General features: G+C 65.2%; 1 protein-coding gene across 2 annotated transcripts in view; it reads left to right on the top strand.

The window, feature by feature from the left end:
• The window catches only part of PARVB (parvin beta), a 69778-nt gene that overhangs the window by 24458 nt on the left and 29544 nt on the right, over positions 1 to 15776 (top strand). For both annotated transcript variants that reach the window (XM_045834888.1, XM_045834889.1), the window contains exons 2-3: positions 11055 to 11144; positions 13578 to 13648. In XM_045834888.1, coding sequence (XP_045690844.1) covers positions 11055 to 11144; positions 13578 to 13648 — 161 coding nt within the window. The remainder of the gene's footprint in view (positions 1 to 11054; positions 11145 to 13577; positions 13649 to 15776) is intronic.

The raw sequence follows: 15776 nt of genomic DNA, 5'->3' as shown, positions 1-15776 counted from the left end.
CTGGCTTCCTTGGGAAGGGGTGGAGCCTGGTTGCCAGGACAACCAGGGGTGGGAGGCTGGGCCTCAGCAGGTGGCTGAGCTTCTTGCAGCCCCAGAGGGTGAGGCCCAGGGCAGGCTGACCCTGGCCTGCAGGGCGGAACAGGAGGACCCCCACTGGCGCCTTGTCTCCGCCACAGGGGGTCAGGGTGGGAGAGCACGAGGCATCCCTCCCTGTCTCCCCCCCATCCTCCGCCTGCCTGCCACAGCCCCACGGGCGGTGTGGGTGCAGCTGCCGGGCCCAGGGGCTGGTCACGAGGATGGACGGACTGGACGTGGCTGCAGTGGCTCCTGCCCGGGGTGTCCATCTCGTGCCCACACTGGGAGAGACAGCCAAGGGACAGAGGGGTCGGCGCTGTCCCTCCGTGCCAAGGAAACCCTCCCCGTGGGCTCCGTGGGGGCTGGAGGTGGGGGCCGGTGGGTGGCCGCAGGCGAATCCTCTCCTCTGAAGGGTCCGGAAGCCGGGCCCCGCCCACCTGGTCCCCGAGGCCGAAGGACGCCCCCTCCCTGTACCCGAAGGCAGTGCTCATGGTCCTCAGAGCCCGGGGCAGCCAGAGCATCCCGCTCGGGCCCCCCTGCACCCCTTTCCTGGAAGCCCTGAGAAGCCATGGGGCTCACGGATGAACCCAGGGTAATCTGCCACCTCAGGGCCCTCCACTCAGTCGCCCTGCCAAGGCCCTTTTGCTTTGTGAGGCCAGAGGGTCCATGGATGAGACGAGGACCCTGGGGGGGAGGGGCACTGTCCAGCCTGCCGCAGAGGCCCTAACGCGGGAGTGGGGCGTGGCTCCTGTGAGCCCCAACCACGAACCCCAGACAGGGGCGCCGGGGCCCTGAAGCATCCCTCTCACTCGGGCACTCGCCATTCACTCGCTGGGCGTCCCAGGGGTCCCCGGGTGTCCCTGCTGGGCCATGCACCCCGCGGGGCTGGGGAGGCACCAGGCCTGGGCTGTGCACTTGCAGAGCGCCGAGGCCACAGACCCGGTCACAGACGCCAGTGGGTGCCTCCGACTGATCCCGTTTGAAAGGACCGTGGAAGCCTGATCGTGGCGCGGCGGGAGGGGCTCTCCGCGTGGTGCCTTTGTCTCCCAGCCACTCTTTTGGGGCTTGTGCTCCAAAGGTGCCCCCTCTGGGTTCGCCCCTGGGTCTTGGGGTGTGGGGGTCTTCCACCCTTGCCTCCTGAAGTGTTGCACCCCCTGAGGGTGGGTGGGGCTGTCTGCACCTGGGCAGGCCCCGGAAATGCCATCTTGGCCCCGCAAGCGCCTCAGGTGGGAACGGAGCTGCTAGCCCTGGGGTTACCCCCCCCACCACCAAAAGCCAGACTTGCTTAGATGAAACCTTTGCGGGTTTGCACTTGTACAGATGGAAAGGGGCCACTAGAGGGCGCCGTCCCTCTGGTGTTTTCCACCTGCGTCTCTCCAAGTTCGCTCCCAACTGAGCGTTTATTTCTGTGGCAGGTGCACGTAGTCTTTTTTTTTTTTTTTTAATGCCTTAATGGTTTAATTTCCTTATTTTCAAAGCAGAGCACACTTTGGGCTTCCCTGGATACAATGAGACACATTAGCGATCAGAGTAATTAATACAAGTTTTGCAGCCCAGGGACAGCAAGTGGCGCATGCTCCACCGGGCTCACTCCTGCCACCACCAGCTCCGTGTCCCTCTGTTGCCCAAGTCCATGCAGTGTGTCGGCCTCCTCGGGTGCGCCCCCTGCTGGAAGCCGCCCGCAGTTTCCCCACCCCCAGCCTTGGGGGCGGGCCAGGTCCCTCAGCTCGGCAGGCGGGGACGTCAGTGTCGCCTTTTGGAGAATTCTGAGTTTCTCTGGGGTGTCACTGTCCACCCCCGCCCTCTGCTCCCTGCGGACTCTTTCTCGCTCATCACCGATTGGTGACAGGTTTCCACGGCTGGCAGTCGAAACTGATTTCAACCCCGGCACCGTCATCCAGGGGTAGGCGCGCGACAAAGGCACCGTCCCCCAAACCGAGGACACGGGGCGCTCACGTCAAAGGGCCTGCCATCCGATCAGGGTGACATCGGCCAGGATGGAGTGGCGGCCAGGCCCTGGAGCTAAAGGGGGGAGGGTGAGAAGACGAGAGGCAAAACAGGATGGCCAGTTTGGGAGGTCAAGGGGGCTGGCTCCGGGGACAGGGGTCTGTCTGTCAGAGGGGTGGGGTGAAGGGACAGGGGCCGCAGAGCCGCAGGAGGGCACGCACTCAGTGGTGGCGGCCCCCGCGGTCCCTGGGAAGCCTGCCCGCCAGCCTTCGCCTCCGGCGCGTGCGCCTGCACCTTGATCTCCCCCGAGTCCCCTGGGCTGTGCTTCCAAGCCTCCCACGGGCTCTGGGGCTCACTTCTGCCAGCCACGTGTCGGTGTGGGTGGCCGCGGGCCCCGGCGGACTCTGGGAGGCACTTGTACTTTTCAGAGTTGGTGGGGGGGGGTTGGGGGGGCCAGGCTGCATTGCCAGCTCTGCCCGGCTGCTGCCCTGACATGTCTGTACAGACAAAGTTCTGTTCACCCTGGCGGGTGTCTGTTTTAAATGCTCGGCCGCCGTGGGACGATGCCCAAGCAGTAAACCCAGGGTCTTCGGGACTCGACCAGGCCTGCGGTGCGGGGAGGTGGATGCCCCAATGCCTGCATTCTTTGAGACTGGTGACCTGAGGGCCCCTGTCCCTGCGGTCCCCTGGGCAGTTTCCTGCGGCGGCCGTTCCACGCTTCGGTGCTGGCGGACACCCGAGGGAGACTGCCCGGGCTCGGTCTGACTCTGCCCCAGGCTGGCCAGTGCACCTTCGTGGGATCTCTGCTGTGGGCTGGCCCCACTCTGGGGCTCAGGGGGGCCGGCACGGGACCTCTGCTTCTAGGTGTTTAGAATCCAGCAGGGAGACCCCCACACAGCCTCTGGATCCTCAACTCCGGAGGCTGGGTGGTCTGCGGTGAGTCTGCGGCTGGACCTGGCGCCTCTGGTGGTTTGCCGGGCCGACCTGCTGAACGGACGGCTGTAGACGCTCCGCCTGCCGGGACCCGGCGCAGGTGCTGATGACAAGCAAGAAGGGGGTGGGGAGACCCCGTGTGTAGCCGGGCTGACGACTTCTCCACGCACACCCGCTTGTTAAATTGGTTGTCATGACAACCTTGATGGTGGGGGGGTCTGGTTATTATCCCCCTGCCATGGAGAGACGGAGAAGACAGGAGTTAGGGCGTGTGCCCAGGGGTGTGTGGCCATTCCTCCTGAGTCCTCTCCCAGCCCCCAAGGCCTCCGCGCCCCGCACTGTTGGCGGTGGCAGACCCTGGGCCCGGGCGGGCTGCCTTCTCACAGGGCCCAGCAGAGGGGAGTTCGCAGAGGCGTTAGAAGGTGGCTTGCTGGGCCGCCGGGCGGGCGGGGTGTGAGCGGGGCCACGGAGAGGGGTTCGGGCTGTGTTTCTGGGGGGGCGGCAGCAGAGGGTGGGACAGTCCGTGGGCGGAGGAGGGACCCGATGGGTCAGTGGTCCAGGACCGGCGTTGTCTCGAGACGTGGCAGGAGGTGGCCTGGCAGGGGGACCGGGAGCCGCCCCGTGGGGGCTGGTGCAGCCGCAGACCTTCCCGGCTCTCACCGCGTTTCCGGCCCCGAGGCCCCACCTGCTGGGTTCACAGGGGCGGCTTGAGCGTGCTGACCCACTGGCTTCCGTCCGAGACGCCGAACAAGGCGGCACTCATCCCCGAAGGACCGGCCGGCCGTCCACTGCAAGGGAGACACCGCCCCCCCCCCAACCCCGCCCCGAGCCCTGGCTTCTGCTCACCGGTGGTTCTGGCGCAAAACCTGACATTGAACTTTCGCCTGGAAGTCTTTCTTCCTCTTCCGTTCGCAGACGATTTGTGTTCTGCGGCTTCTCGCGTTTTCCGAGTGCCCGGGGTGAGGGGGGGGGGGCAAAGGGGCGGGTTCTCTGGGCCGAGGGGGTGGTCTGTGTGACTTCGGCGTTTTCGTGTCCGTGTCTGTGCTTCAGCCATGGGGCCTTCGAGGACCTGCGTGTCCCGAAACGGACGGTGGTCTCGCCCCCGGTGGCCCTGCTGCCGCTGGGGACTGTCTGGACGTGCCCCCTGGAGCCCTCACCCTGTGCGTGGTGGCTGCCTTGCAGCAACTGGGTTCCTGGTGACTCACGGAGCCTGGATCGGAACTCGTGATCCACCCAGTGAAGGGGCAGGTGGAGGAGTGGTCTGCGAGAAGAGTCTGTGCCCTCCTGACTGTCCGTCGGACTCTGTGTTTCTCACCCGCGGCCCCCGTTGAACGGGGGCCGTGCCTGTGCGAACACCTGCGGTCGTTGGCTGGTGGGTCCTTCACGCGCTCATGTCGCAGATATTTACTGAATGCTTGCCACGCGCCGGGCTTTGTGCGGGGTACGAGGTCATAAACGGCACCTGGCGCCCTTCGTTCCTCGGGGGGCCGGGAGGCGGGCACACCCCCACAACTGCGTGACGGGAAAGAGGGTTTCACAGCGCCTCTGTGCACAGGGAGCTCTGGGAGTCAAGGGACGGGGGGGGCCCTAACTCCGCCGGGTGGGGGGGTGCAGGGAGCGCTCTCCTGATGCACCTGGGGGATGGGGTGGAGTCAGCAGGTACAAAGTGGAGGGCGTTGGAGGCAGAGGGGACTGGAATGGCCTCTTTGGAAGGTGGATGCAGAAGCACAGGAGCTGCAGCTGGGGCGATGAGAGGAGGGGTCCGCTCACCAGGAGCCTTTGGGTACCACTGGGTTTGGCCCGGAGGTGGTGGGAGCTGTGGGGCGCTCCCCACCCTGGAGCGACGGGGCTGGTGTTGCGTGTCGGAAGGGCTGCGGCATCCGACAGGACTCCATTTGCAAGAGACAGAAAACCCAACTCAAAAAGGATTAAGAGCACGGGGTGCCTGTCCCCCCTGCCTTTACCCCAGACGGGAACGCTGCCCTCCGCCCACCGTGACCCCGAGCATCTTGAGCTTGAACCTGGAGTTCGTCGCCTCGCATGTCAAGGCCTTTCCAAGCGGGACACGCCAGAAACAGCTCGCCCGGAGCTGGTTCTGACCCGCGCGTCTGTCCTAGCGGGAGGTGCCTCCCCGCAGCGCTGAGCCCCGCCCCCCCGCCCCGCTGGCACCCCCCCCACCCCGCCGCGATGTCTGTGGGCGCTGCTGTTCTCGCTCAGGGCCTGTGGGAGCCTTATTTAAACTCCGCTGAGCCACGAGGTCGTCCCGTGCAGAACAGTTTGATTTATCTTTAGAGGGGCCGTTCTGTGATGAAGACCTTGCTGGCCGACGGGTTTAAGGATCCCGAAGAATTACGACTTCTGCCAAGAACCGGCCCCTCTGGGCGCAGAGGGGAGTGGAACGGACAGAGAGCCCTCCCTTCCTCGGTGGAGGCCCGAGGAGGGCCGCTGAACAGAGATTTCACGGGTTCCTTCCGAAACACTCGGAAGTCAGGGACGGGGGTGGGGGGGGCCGGTGGGGAGTGGAAGGAGCTGCGCCTTCCTGCGCCCGCCTTTCTTGTCCCTCCGACGGTGAGGACCACTCAGCTCCTTTGGGGAGGATCAGTGGTGACTGACTAGAAGTGGGTCCCTCTCGAAAGGGGCTGGGTGAGTGTCCCAGATTGAGGCCACCCGCCCCCCCACCCAGCCTTCCCCAGTCCTTTCGGCTGTGGGTGGGGGCCGGGCGCCGTTTCTGTGGGTGTTTTCGCTTTGATCCGGCTCAGACCGGCCCGCCGCTGGGTCTCACGGATCTTCTGTTCCCTGTGAAAAAAACCAGGACGTGAACACAGGGTGCCCAGGCCACCACCGGGGACAAAGCCTCTCCACTGTGCCGAGGTGACACACTTAGAAAAATGGGGCTGTCCCAGCTGCAGTCTCCCGGGGCCACGCTCACCGCCCTGGCCGGTGAGCATCCCTTTGAGAGCTCCCCGCACCCCGCATCTCTGCAGGGGGCGTGTGGTGACCCCGCTTCCCGACCTGGAGCCCCTGGACCGAGAAGCCGGGAAGCCTTTGTGCCTTCAGCTCCCTGCGACCCCTCACGGGGGGGGGGACCCTTGCTCCGGAAGCCAGCCGCTTCCACCGTCGTGTTTTCCTCATAATGTCAAAAGGGAAAAAAGAGAAAGCTGCCTAAAAGCATTTTTCTTTTTTGGAAAGAACCTAGGTATAAATAAATAAAGTGAAACCCAGCCAAAGAACAAGATTAAAACCAGAAAATCAAAGCTGGAAGCGCCGCGCTTGGCCCGGGGTGGAAAGGGCGGCTCCCGCGGGGTCGCTTCCGGGCGGCCAGGTCTTCGTTCTCGCGTCTCTTTCTTCTTTCTTGTGCGTTTGCCGTTCCGACCGGGGGCGGCGGTTTCGCGTCCAGCCTTGCCCAACCTTTGGGTGGAGTGACGGAAAGAGAAGGAGTTTGGAAACACACATGTACGCATTGAACGGACGCTAAAAGCCAGCCTTGATTGAGTGCCTGCTGCGCGCCAGCAGTTGTGGAGGGAGCCCGGGTCTCCGTGGAAACCGAGGCACGGAGCAATGGCGGAGCCCGCCCAGGGTCACCCAGCTGGTCCACGTCGGCGACCGAACCGTGATCCGAAACCAGCAGACTGGCTCCAGGGTTCTAAACCCTTCGTGGTGCTGCTCTTCGAAGACACTTGAAGACCCACTGTGTGCAGGCGCTGAGTTAGCACTGGTGTGGGCAGATGGCCCAGGAAAGAGATAGTTACAGGGCTGTGTGACCTGAGCTGGGCGGAAAGGAGTCTGGGGTGGATGTGGAGCACCCAGGAAGGCTTCCCGGAGGAGGTGACCAGTCAGTGGAGGCTTCAAGTTTTGTGAGATTGGGCTGGGGACAGTGAAGTGCAAGACCAGGTCGAACCAGGTCCAGTCCTGACTTCAGGGCTCGCTGGTGGTGCGCCTCGGGTGCCTTCACCTCTGACAGGTGCCGGCCCAGCCAGGGCCCAGCCGCTCCCTCATAGGCTGGTTAGCAGATGAGATGAATGGACAGTAGGGGAGGTGTCTGGCACATAGTAGGTGCTCAGGAGATGATAGCGGCCCTCTTCCCCTTTCCCAGTGACAAGCAGGACGTTCACTGTGACCTGAGGCTACGACCTGCTGGCCCCTGGCTGGCCCACAGAATTTGAGTTATGTGTTGACATAAACTGGGAGATTCTACACCAAACCCCGGATTTCCTGCTTTACTTGAAAACTGCCGAGAGCCGGTGACTGCGGCCGGCCCCGATGGGGCCCTCATGCGGTCGAATGCTCTCCCCCGCTCTCTCTGCTGACCTGGCCCCCACGCCCCCTCCCTCTGACCCTCCTGGCGCTCCCCAGCCCGTGTCCACCGTGTGGCCCACGGCCACAAAGTGTGGCCCCGGGAGGTGGCCGCGGGTGTGTGTGGCTGGCTGCTGGGTTCCGTGCGGACAGCGGCCGACACTCAGCGTGGACCCCCGGCCGCAGCGTCGGGCCCAGTCCCTTTGAACGCCCACGCCCACCGCGCACGCCCGCCAGACATCCGGACCTTTCTCCGTGACTCAGGACAGCTGGGATTTCGCGTCTTTGAAGTGCTTCTCTTTCTGGCAAACGGACCGGCACTTTAAAAACCAAAACATTCCTGGGATTCGTGGAAAGCCACTCATCTGGCCGACCGGGGTCCTTGGGGAGAAGCCGTGGTTCAAGGGGAGCCCCCCCTTCCAGTCATCTGACTGACCCGCAGGAGATGGGAATCAGGCTCAGACCAAAAGCTCCTCAGCCGAGTGCCCCTCGGAGAACCCAGGCTGCGAAGGGCAGCCGCGTCCTGAGGGCGTCTGAGAACTTGCCTGTGGTTCGGCATCGACGTGGCCGCCACGGTCCGCTTTCAGAATCCGGCTCTGCTATGTCACCCGTATGCTTTGACAGAGTCTTTAAGTCCCTTCTCTGGATTCCTGGCATCCTTCAAGGCCACACTCACTTGCTGCCTCCTCCAGGAAGCCTTCCATGGTTCTCCCCGGGACGAGGAACCTCACCTTCCTCTTCATCTCTCATTCCTCAGCTGGCACCCCTCTCGGAGCCGCTGTGTACCCGCACCTGCCACCCAGCCCAGAGCTTGGACTCCGAGCCAGGAGCTGAGTGCCCTCAATCCCCCTTGTTCCTCAAAACACCCCTGGAGGCAGGCACTGCTGCCCCTCCCCCCCACTCCAGATGGGGAAACTGAGACTTAGCAAGGCGAGGGGACTTGCTCCAAGCCACATCCCAGCATGGGGCCAAGTGCGATGGGAACCCGGGGCTCTGTGACCACAGACCCAGGCTCCCGGCAGCTGGCGGCTGGCCCTGCGGTCTGCGTGAGACCCCTGCCTCCTGGCCCGCGGCCTCGTCCACCTCTGGGCGTTAGCGTGACCAGCCCCTCCGGAGTTCCGGCTGAGCCAGAGCCCGGGCGGGGCTGTGCGAGAGCATCTCTCATCGATTAAGGCCGTGCGACTCCGGGCCCTGGGCCCTGTTCCGCGTTATCTTTGATGTTCCAGGGCGTGTGGAAATCGCTCTGTTTTCTTGTGACCCAGTTTCTGGGCTTTGAAAACGCCAATCCCTTCCTCCCTCCCCCCACTCTCTGGCTTGCTGCATTTTTTCACATCCCCCTCCGCCCCTCCCGCCCGTCCTGTGTCCACAGGAGTGGACGGCCCGCGTGGCAGCCTGGGGCTTTCCGAGAGGAGTCGTGGGCTCTCGGTCGTGGCTCACCTGCGTGGCTCACCTGTGCCCTGAAGCCCACCTGTGTAACCCTCCGCTTATAAAAAACCGGGGTCTTTGTTCTTCCCTGGCTGGGAACGTAACTGTCACGGCTCTCCTTGACTGGAAGGGCCCCCCTGCCCTCTCCGTGCCCCCTCTGTGGCATCGGCCCAGGAGAGGGACCGGGGAGCCCGGGGTCTTCCGTGTGCATGCATTTCACCCACGCACGTGCACGCCTGTCTGCATGACGACTGTGAAGAAAACCCTTTTCCTCCCTGGCTGGCGTAGCTCAGTGGATTGAGCGTGAACCAAAGTGTCGTAGGTTCGATTCCCAGTCAGGGCACATGCCTGGGTTGCAGGCCAGGGCCCCCAGCAACTGCACATTGATGTTTCTCTCTCTCTCTCTTTCTCCCTCCCTTCCCTCTCTAAAAATGGATGAATAAAATCTTAAAAAAAAACCAAAACCCAAAACCCCTTTCCTCCTTCCCCTTCTGCCTCTGAAAACACCTTTCTGGCTAAATCCTTTGTATTTTGTTCTGGAGTAAAAATAACAGCTGAAATTTCATCTCTGTTGTCCAACGTGGCCCAGGCGAGCTGCGGGGGTCTCTGGAGTGTCTGTAGGGCAGGGAGGCCGGGGGGTCTCACCAGTGACCCTGCTCATCGGTTTCTCGTGGAGGTGCTGGGCTCGGGCTGCTTCTCGCGCCGAGTCCGGCTCCGGTTCTCAGGACGGCGCGTGGGCCGAGGCGGGGCGCATGCCACCCGCCGCGGGGCTGGCTTCCAGACGGAAATGCTGTGGCAGGGTCCCCTTTCTTCTTTCTTTTCAACGGTGCTGCAACATGCGCCCCATAACATTTTCCACCTTCACCATTTTTGAGGGTGTCATCCAGGGGCATAACGTCCATTCACGCTGTGCTGCCATCCACGCTGTCCGTCTCCAGAACGTTCTCCTCTCCCCAGGCTGACACTCTGAGCCCGCCAAGCGACAGCCTCTCCTCCCCCGGCCCCCCGGCCCCCGGCCCCCTCCTTTCTGTCTCTGGATGCGGCCTCGCCAGGGGCCCCATGTCTGTGGACTCGCACGGGGTCGGTCCTTCCGTGTCTGCCTGAAGCCGGGCACACGGCTCCCCGTTTCCCCCGGCCCTCCCGGGGGCCCTGACCCTTGGGGGAGCAGCCTCCTCCAGGTGACCGGGACCTGCGTGGTGGCACCGCTGCCAGCCGGGGGCGATCTCCACGGCCTGCCAGTTCCCGAGCCATCGTGCCGAGTCCCCCTCCCCCTCTGTCACCTGTCACTTCGGTGCCCGGGTTGGAGGTGTTCCAGGTTCGAAGTGGCAGTGGTGTTGAAGGAGGAAATAGGTTTTCACCTCTGAGGACGTCTGTCAAAGAGGGGAAGGCCCAGGCACTTGCCACTGGCCGTCACCGGTGGACAGGCTGGTTTTGTGGCGTGCGATCGGGGACTGTGAAAGGCGGCAGGTGCCCAGGCCCCCACCGCACCCAGTGAATCTGACCTTGGGGCCGAGGCCGGAAGTCACCGTCGTGGTCCGTGGAAGAAACGCGGGGCCCAAGGTGAGGGTGTCAGTGCCCTGCGTGTCGGGGGCGCCCCCTGGTGGATGTGACTGCAGGTGTCTTCTAGAGCGCCCTTGCGCGCAGAGCGAGGGATCCTTCCGCGCAGAGCGAGGGATCCTTCCGCGTAGAGCGAGGGATCCTTCCGCCACTGTGGGATCCATGCTGTGCTTCTGGGCGCCCTGGGCTCCGTGGACCCTCCACCCCGACACACACACGCAGCCGGGATGTGTCTCTGGACAGGAGGCCGTGGCGCCTCCAGTGCGAAGCCTCTGCGGCACATTCTGGGCTCCCGACCCCGGGCGGCACCTGCCATCAGACTGTCAGGGCTCTGTCCCCATGAACGTGGCCTTGAGAAAGGTGTTGCTTTCATCTCTGCACTTGCCCAGGGACGCGTTGGGAGGGGCCTTCACACCGGGGGTCACCGTCGTGGGACACAGCTCTCCAGGGGGGGACGGGGAGCTCTACCTTCTGGCCCTGTCGCTGGGACTCACGCTTTGACCGTCTCGGCAGCCTTGGGCAGCTCCGGAGGCTTCCAGAAGCTTCCGTGTCATAGTCACGTATTCTGCAGAGCGGTGCGAACAGACTGGCAGCGCTTGGCAGGGACGGGGCGTGTTTGGCGGGGGAGGGAAGGGGGGCCTCGCAGCACAGGCTCTGGTCCGGATCCCTTCTCCCCAGACTCCTCTGGGCGGCCGGCCCCGTGCGCGAGTCTGCTCAGCGCTCAGAAAACCAGGAGCTGATTTCTCCGCGCTGCCAGCCCGGCAGGCCGCGGCGTTCCGTTCTCGCTAACCGGTGTCCCCTTTCTCCTTCCGCCCCCCCCGCAGTGAGCGACCTGCAGGAGGAAGGCAAAAATGCCATCAACTCGCCGATGTCCCCTGCCTCGGTGGACCTGCACCCTGAGGACACCCTGCTAGGTACGGGGGACTCCGCGCCCTCCGTGGGCTGTGAGACCAGGGTGGGGGACCATTCCTGGCGGGGCGGGGCGGGGGCGGGGCAGGGGCGGCACTCGGGCAGGCACTAGGAGGGAGGGTCTAGGCGGAAGCTGGTCTGTGGTTTCCCTGGGGGTGGGGTGGGGGAGGGGAAGGTGGGGCGAGCGGCTCAGGCCTGGCTGCGGTGGGCAGCGACAGGGGGCTCTGGGGCCCGGAGTGCTGTGGAGGTGCCTGAGCCTGGTCCTTACGGTCCCCGGGAAAGCGGCTGTCTCCCGGGAGTGTGCAGCCCGGTAACCGAGGCGACTGGGGTGTGGGCCCTCGAGAGTTTGCACGGGAAAGGCCGGCACAGGGGCGCGTGCTGGCTGTCTCGGGAACTAGCCGGCGCCGGGAGGGGCAGCCTCTCCAGTCTGCAAGGCCCCACGAGGCCCCCAAATGTGAAAGCATCAGACACTGAGACACACGCGGGATGTTCCCCTCCCACATCTCTGAGCAAGCCGGCGCCGTCCCAGGCCTGGAGCTTGCTGGGTGGGACCGGCTGAGGGCACCCTGGTCCTGGCGGCCACGTCACAGCCTGGCACTCGTGGGGCGACAGCCCGGACACGCTGTTTTTGAAGCGCGTGTTGGGATCTGATCGCCCTGGAAGGCGGTGGTGGAACATTCTGTTGGCTTCCGAGCCCCGGTTCGAAGGGAAGTCCCAGAGGATCCCTCTGTTGTGGTTTCCACGGCGAGGCGCGGCCCGGCCTGCATGAGCGTGTGGAAATGCAGACGCACGCTCAGCCCGAAGCCGCGGTCCCGCGGGTGCACTGAGGTTCCTCCCTCTCCTCTCGGAAGAGCACGGCTCTCCACTGTTGGCGCGGCTGCGCCGGCGGGCGCCCCTGGGCGGCTCTGTCCGGGAGGAGATGGGATCGGCTTGCGGGTCTGGCGCTCAGCCCAGGTTTGAGCAGGCCCCCCCAGGGCAGTAGGCGCTGGATGAGTCCTTGCTGTGGGGCGGTCCTGTGCCTCGTGGGGTGCTGCTTGGCACCCCCCGGCCTCTGGCCTCTGGAGCGTCCCCCTCCACCCCCCGCTCCAGTTGGGACCACCAGAAACCCCGGGGCGGGCACACGGTCACTCCCCACTCTGGCCCAATGGGGGCCGAGAGCAAACTCGTCCTCAGTGTGTGGCAGGTTCTCATTTTGGCAACGAGGCCTTGAACCTGCCTGTCTCTGGGCCCAACCCCCTCCTCTCCCTGTCTTTTGAACTAGCTGCCCTGGGGGCTGGGTGTCGGGGCTCTCCAGGTTGCTTCGTGGGGTCCCATGGCCCCCGAGGCTCAGGCAGCACCTGGAGCTGAACTCTGAAGGGTGAAGGCCTGTGGGGTGGGGGGGGGGTGGCAGGTGGGGCGTGGCGTGTGCCAGGGCCCCGGGGCAGGGGGGGGGGTCCTCAGCGCCCGCACGGAGGATGCCAGCCTCCGTCCCAGAGAAGGGGGAGCCTGCCGAGGGCCTCAGCAGGGACGTCCCCTGGGCCCCCCAGGTGACCCCCCCAGTGGTCCCCCGTGTGTCACCTGCAGTGTACCTCTCAAGGGTCGGGTCTGCACGTCTCCAAAAGTAGCTTCCCCACTCTGTCAGGGGTTTAGGTTTGCTGCTGAGAAGCCGCTGTCCCTCCAATTCGTTTCACCCCCACCCGCACGGACCGGGTCCCCCGCCCCGAAGAAGCCGGTGCAGGCCCAGGACCCCAGTCTCCGCCGCTTCCAGGCCCCCTCCCGCTGGGTATCCTGGGGGCCCGGCCCCGCCTGCAGCACCCCACCCCACCCCGTGCCTCTTCCATTCCCATGGTCGGTCTGTGCGTGGTGCGGTCCCCCTTCCTCATTACCGCCTCGTCACTGCTCCTGGGAGGGGCTCGCAGGTCCCCTGGGTCAAGGCCAGGGCGTGCAGGGAAAGACAGACAGGTGAATGCACCAACAGAATAAGGATGAACACAGTTTGCTGCAAAACATCAACCTCTTTTTTTTTCTTCCTTTTTTTTTTTTTTTGCTTTTTGCCCCTAATATTTTTTGTTCCGTCCTCTTCCGGCAGCTTCCCCAGCGTGTGTGTTTGCTCCCAGCGGCCCCCCCCGCCATGGGTCTGCTCCGGCCTGCGTGTGTGGCCGCCCCGCCCAGGGCCCCTCCCACCAGACGGGGGAGCCAGTGAGGGGCGAGGCTGGCAGAGCGAGGGGGTGACTGCGCCCCTTTCAGGGAGAAGCAGATGAAGGCGCAGGGGTACCACCATCCGCCTTCCGGTGGGCAGATCCCACCCTGGGCTGTCCCTCCACGCATGGCCAGTGTGACTGGTCCTCGCTGAGAAAACCCGGGGTTCTCTGCTCTCAGCCACCTGCCCCCTTGGTGCTGGGCCGCCCCCGTGCGCCTGCCCTGCCCCCGCGGCTGACCTGACCCCCTTGTCCCGGCAGAGGAGAACGAGGAGCGCAGGATGATCGACCCCACCTCCAAGGACGACCCCAAGTTCAAGGAGCTGGTCAAGGTAAGGAGGGGCATCCTGGCTGGAGCGTTCCTGTGGGGGGGGCAAAGCGCTGGGCGTCGGGGCTCTGGTGAGGAAGGAGCCTTCCTCCTGCCTCGTTCGGAGAGGGACGCCGTGTAGGCGAGGAGGAGGGGGCCCAGGTCAGAGCGAGGACACCTCCCAGGGGCCTTCACAGCCACGGGCTTACCCCCTGCGCTGGGCCGGAGGAGCAGCCGGCGGCCTCTCGCAGCCCCGAGCACACAGGGCTCAGACGCCTTCCGCACATGGCGGGGGCTCAGGGGTGTCCGACCCTGCCCAGCAGGCCCCGCTGCCCCTGCTCGGGGATGGTCTGATGCGGACACCCCCGCTCTGGCAGGCGGCGGGCTGCTGCAGCGTCTGGAAGCGCAGGCACGAGCTAGACGAGGGGATGGCTGCACCGTTCCCCAAAGTCAAGGATGCGGGGACAAGGGGGGCTTCCAACTCCGAGTTTCCTCGTGGCTGCTCTCCGCCTGGCGTGGTTTCTAAGCCGCAGCTCAGCGCTGAGGTTTGTCCGTCGCATCTTCCCCCGCGTCTGGGCACCGACGGCAGGTTGCATTGCCCCGGTCGGAACCACAGGAGGGCCTCGGAGGTCACCCTGGCGCGCGGGGGCCCTGGGCTGCCTGCTCTGCCGGCCCCAGCTCCGGGCAGGCAGCCGCGGAAATCGCTCTCTCCCGCATGCAGCCCGAGGCCGGCTCCGGCGACCCAGGCGCTCGGTGTCGGGCGGTGCTCGTGGCAGGCAGACACTCTGTTTGAAGTGCTTTTCAGAGAGTTCCTTCCCCAGCACCGCGGCTGTGTCTCCGCAGGGGCTGAGACAGGCTGGAGGAGATCCTGTGCAAGGCGCCTCCTTTAAAAACCAAAGTGGAAAATGCCAGTTTGGGGACCCACCCAAAAATGTCGATGCCCCGTTTATCTTACTAAGATGATTCCCCCCAGTGGCACCAGTGTGTTACTCTGAGCAAACTGCGTGTCGGGGAGGAGAGTGGCCTCCTCTGGCTGGTCGGACCTGAGGGGCCTCAGCCAGGCCGCCTCCCAGTGGTTCCTGGTCGGGATTCGGCTCGGACACCGTGGTTTTCGGTGCCGGGTGTGGTCCGCGTGGAGGCCGGAGCGGGCCAGGTGAGGTGCGAGTGACATCCTGACCGCTGGCCGAGTCCCAGTCCTGGGACCTGCGGGACATTCCCGAGGAAGCGCGGCCAATGGCCAATCCCGTTTCCTTTCTCTGTCCGCTGCTGTGCAAGCGGTTCTGCTCTGGCCTCGGCCCTGCCCTGCCTCCCTCCGCACGTGCGTGCGTGCTGCTGACCCTGCCGCCTGCAGGCTGTCGCCGAGTGCAGCGCCAACATCGGCCCTCGCTTCTGGGGAACAGGCCCTGGGTTCACGCGGCGAGTCCGTCTGGGCCTCTGCTGCGCACAGGGCGGGTTCCGGGGCGACGGGTGTGCTGGGCTCCGGAGTGCGGCTTCCTGGGTGGAGAACCAGCCCGGCGAACGTGGGAGAGCCGTTGGGGCTCCCTCCCAGCGCTCTCCCGGGGCTGACGTAGGGCCCCACACAGGACCCCACGCCGTGGCCCGGAGGCAGGCCTGGTGCTGCGAGAGCGCCAGCAGGCAGGTGCGCCGGACGGAGTGAGAAGCGGCCCCCCCACCCACAGGTTCAGAGCCCAGAAGCCATGCCCTGACGCCACCTGGGCTGGTGTCCCGTCCTCGATCCTTCCTCCGGCTCCCCCTGAAACGCCCCGGATTACGGGACACAGCGTTTGGCCACCAGGGTGGGGAACAGTTTACAAGCGAGACACTTCTTGTCTTTCCCGGCTTTGGGAAGGGGAACGGCAAGCCCCTTACTCCCCCAAATGCATGGCCGGAGAAAGGCCGTCACCACCCCCGAGGGCGTCGGGGCCCAGAGCAGGCTGGCTGCGTTGCCCCTGGAGTCCGCTCTTCTCCCCGGCGGCTCTCCCGTCTGGCTCCCCGGTGAATCGGACGGGACTCGACCTGGCTGTTCTGCTCCGCTTCTGTCCTCCCTCTGCCCCTGTGACGACGGGCAGGGGGGCCGAAGACGCTCCTCTCGGCACTGCGGGAGGCACGCCTGTGCTGCAGCCGGCCGGCCCCCCGTGGGCTCCGCAGCGGCC

This window comes from Phyllostomus hastatus, unplaced genomic scaffold, assembly GCF_019186645.2.
Source record: "Phyllostomus hastatus isolate PE091 unplaced genomic scaffold, TTU_PhHast_1.1 phas_contig_198, whole genome shotgun sequence".
In the NCBI taxonomy this organism is placed as follows: domain Eukaryota; kingdom Metazoa; phylum Chordata; class Mammalia; order Chiroptera; family Phyllostomidae; genus Phyllostomus; species Phyllostomus hastatus.
The sequence above is the reverse complement of the archived record's forward strand: the minus strand, read 5'-3'. Positions and strand labels throughout refer to the sequence as shown.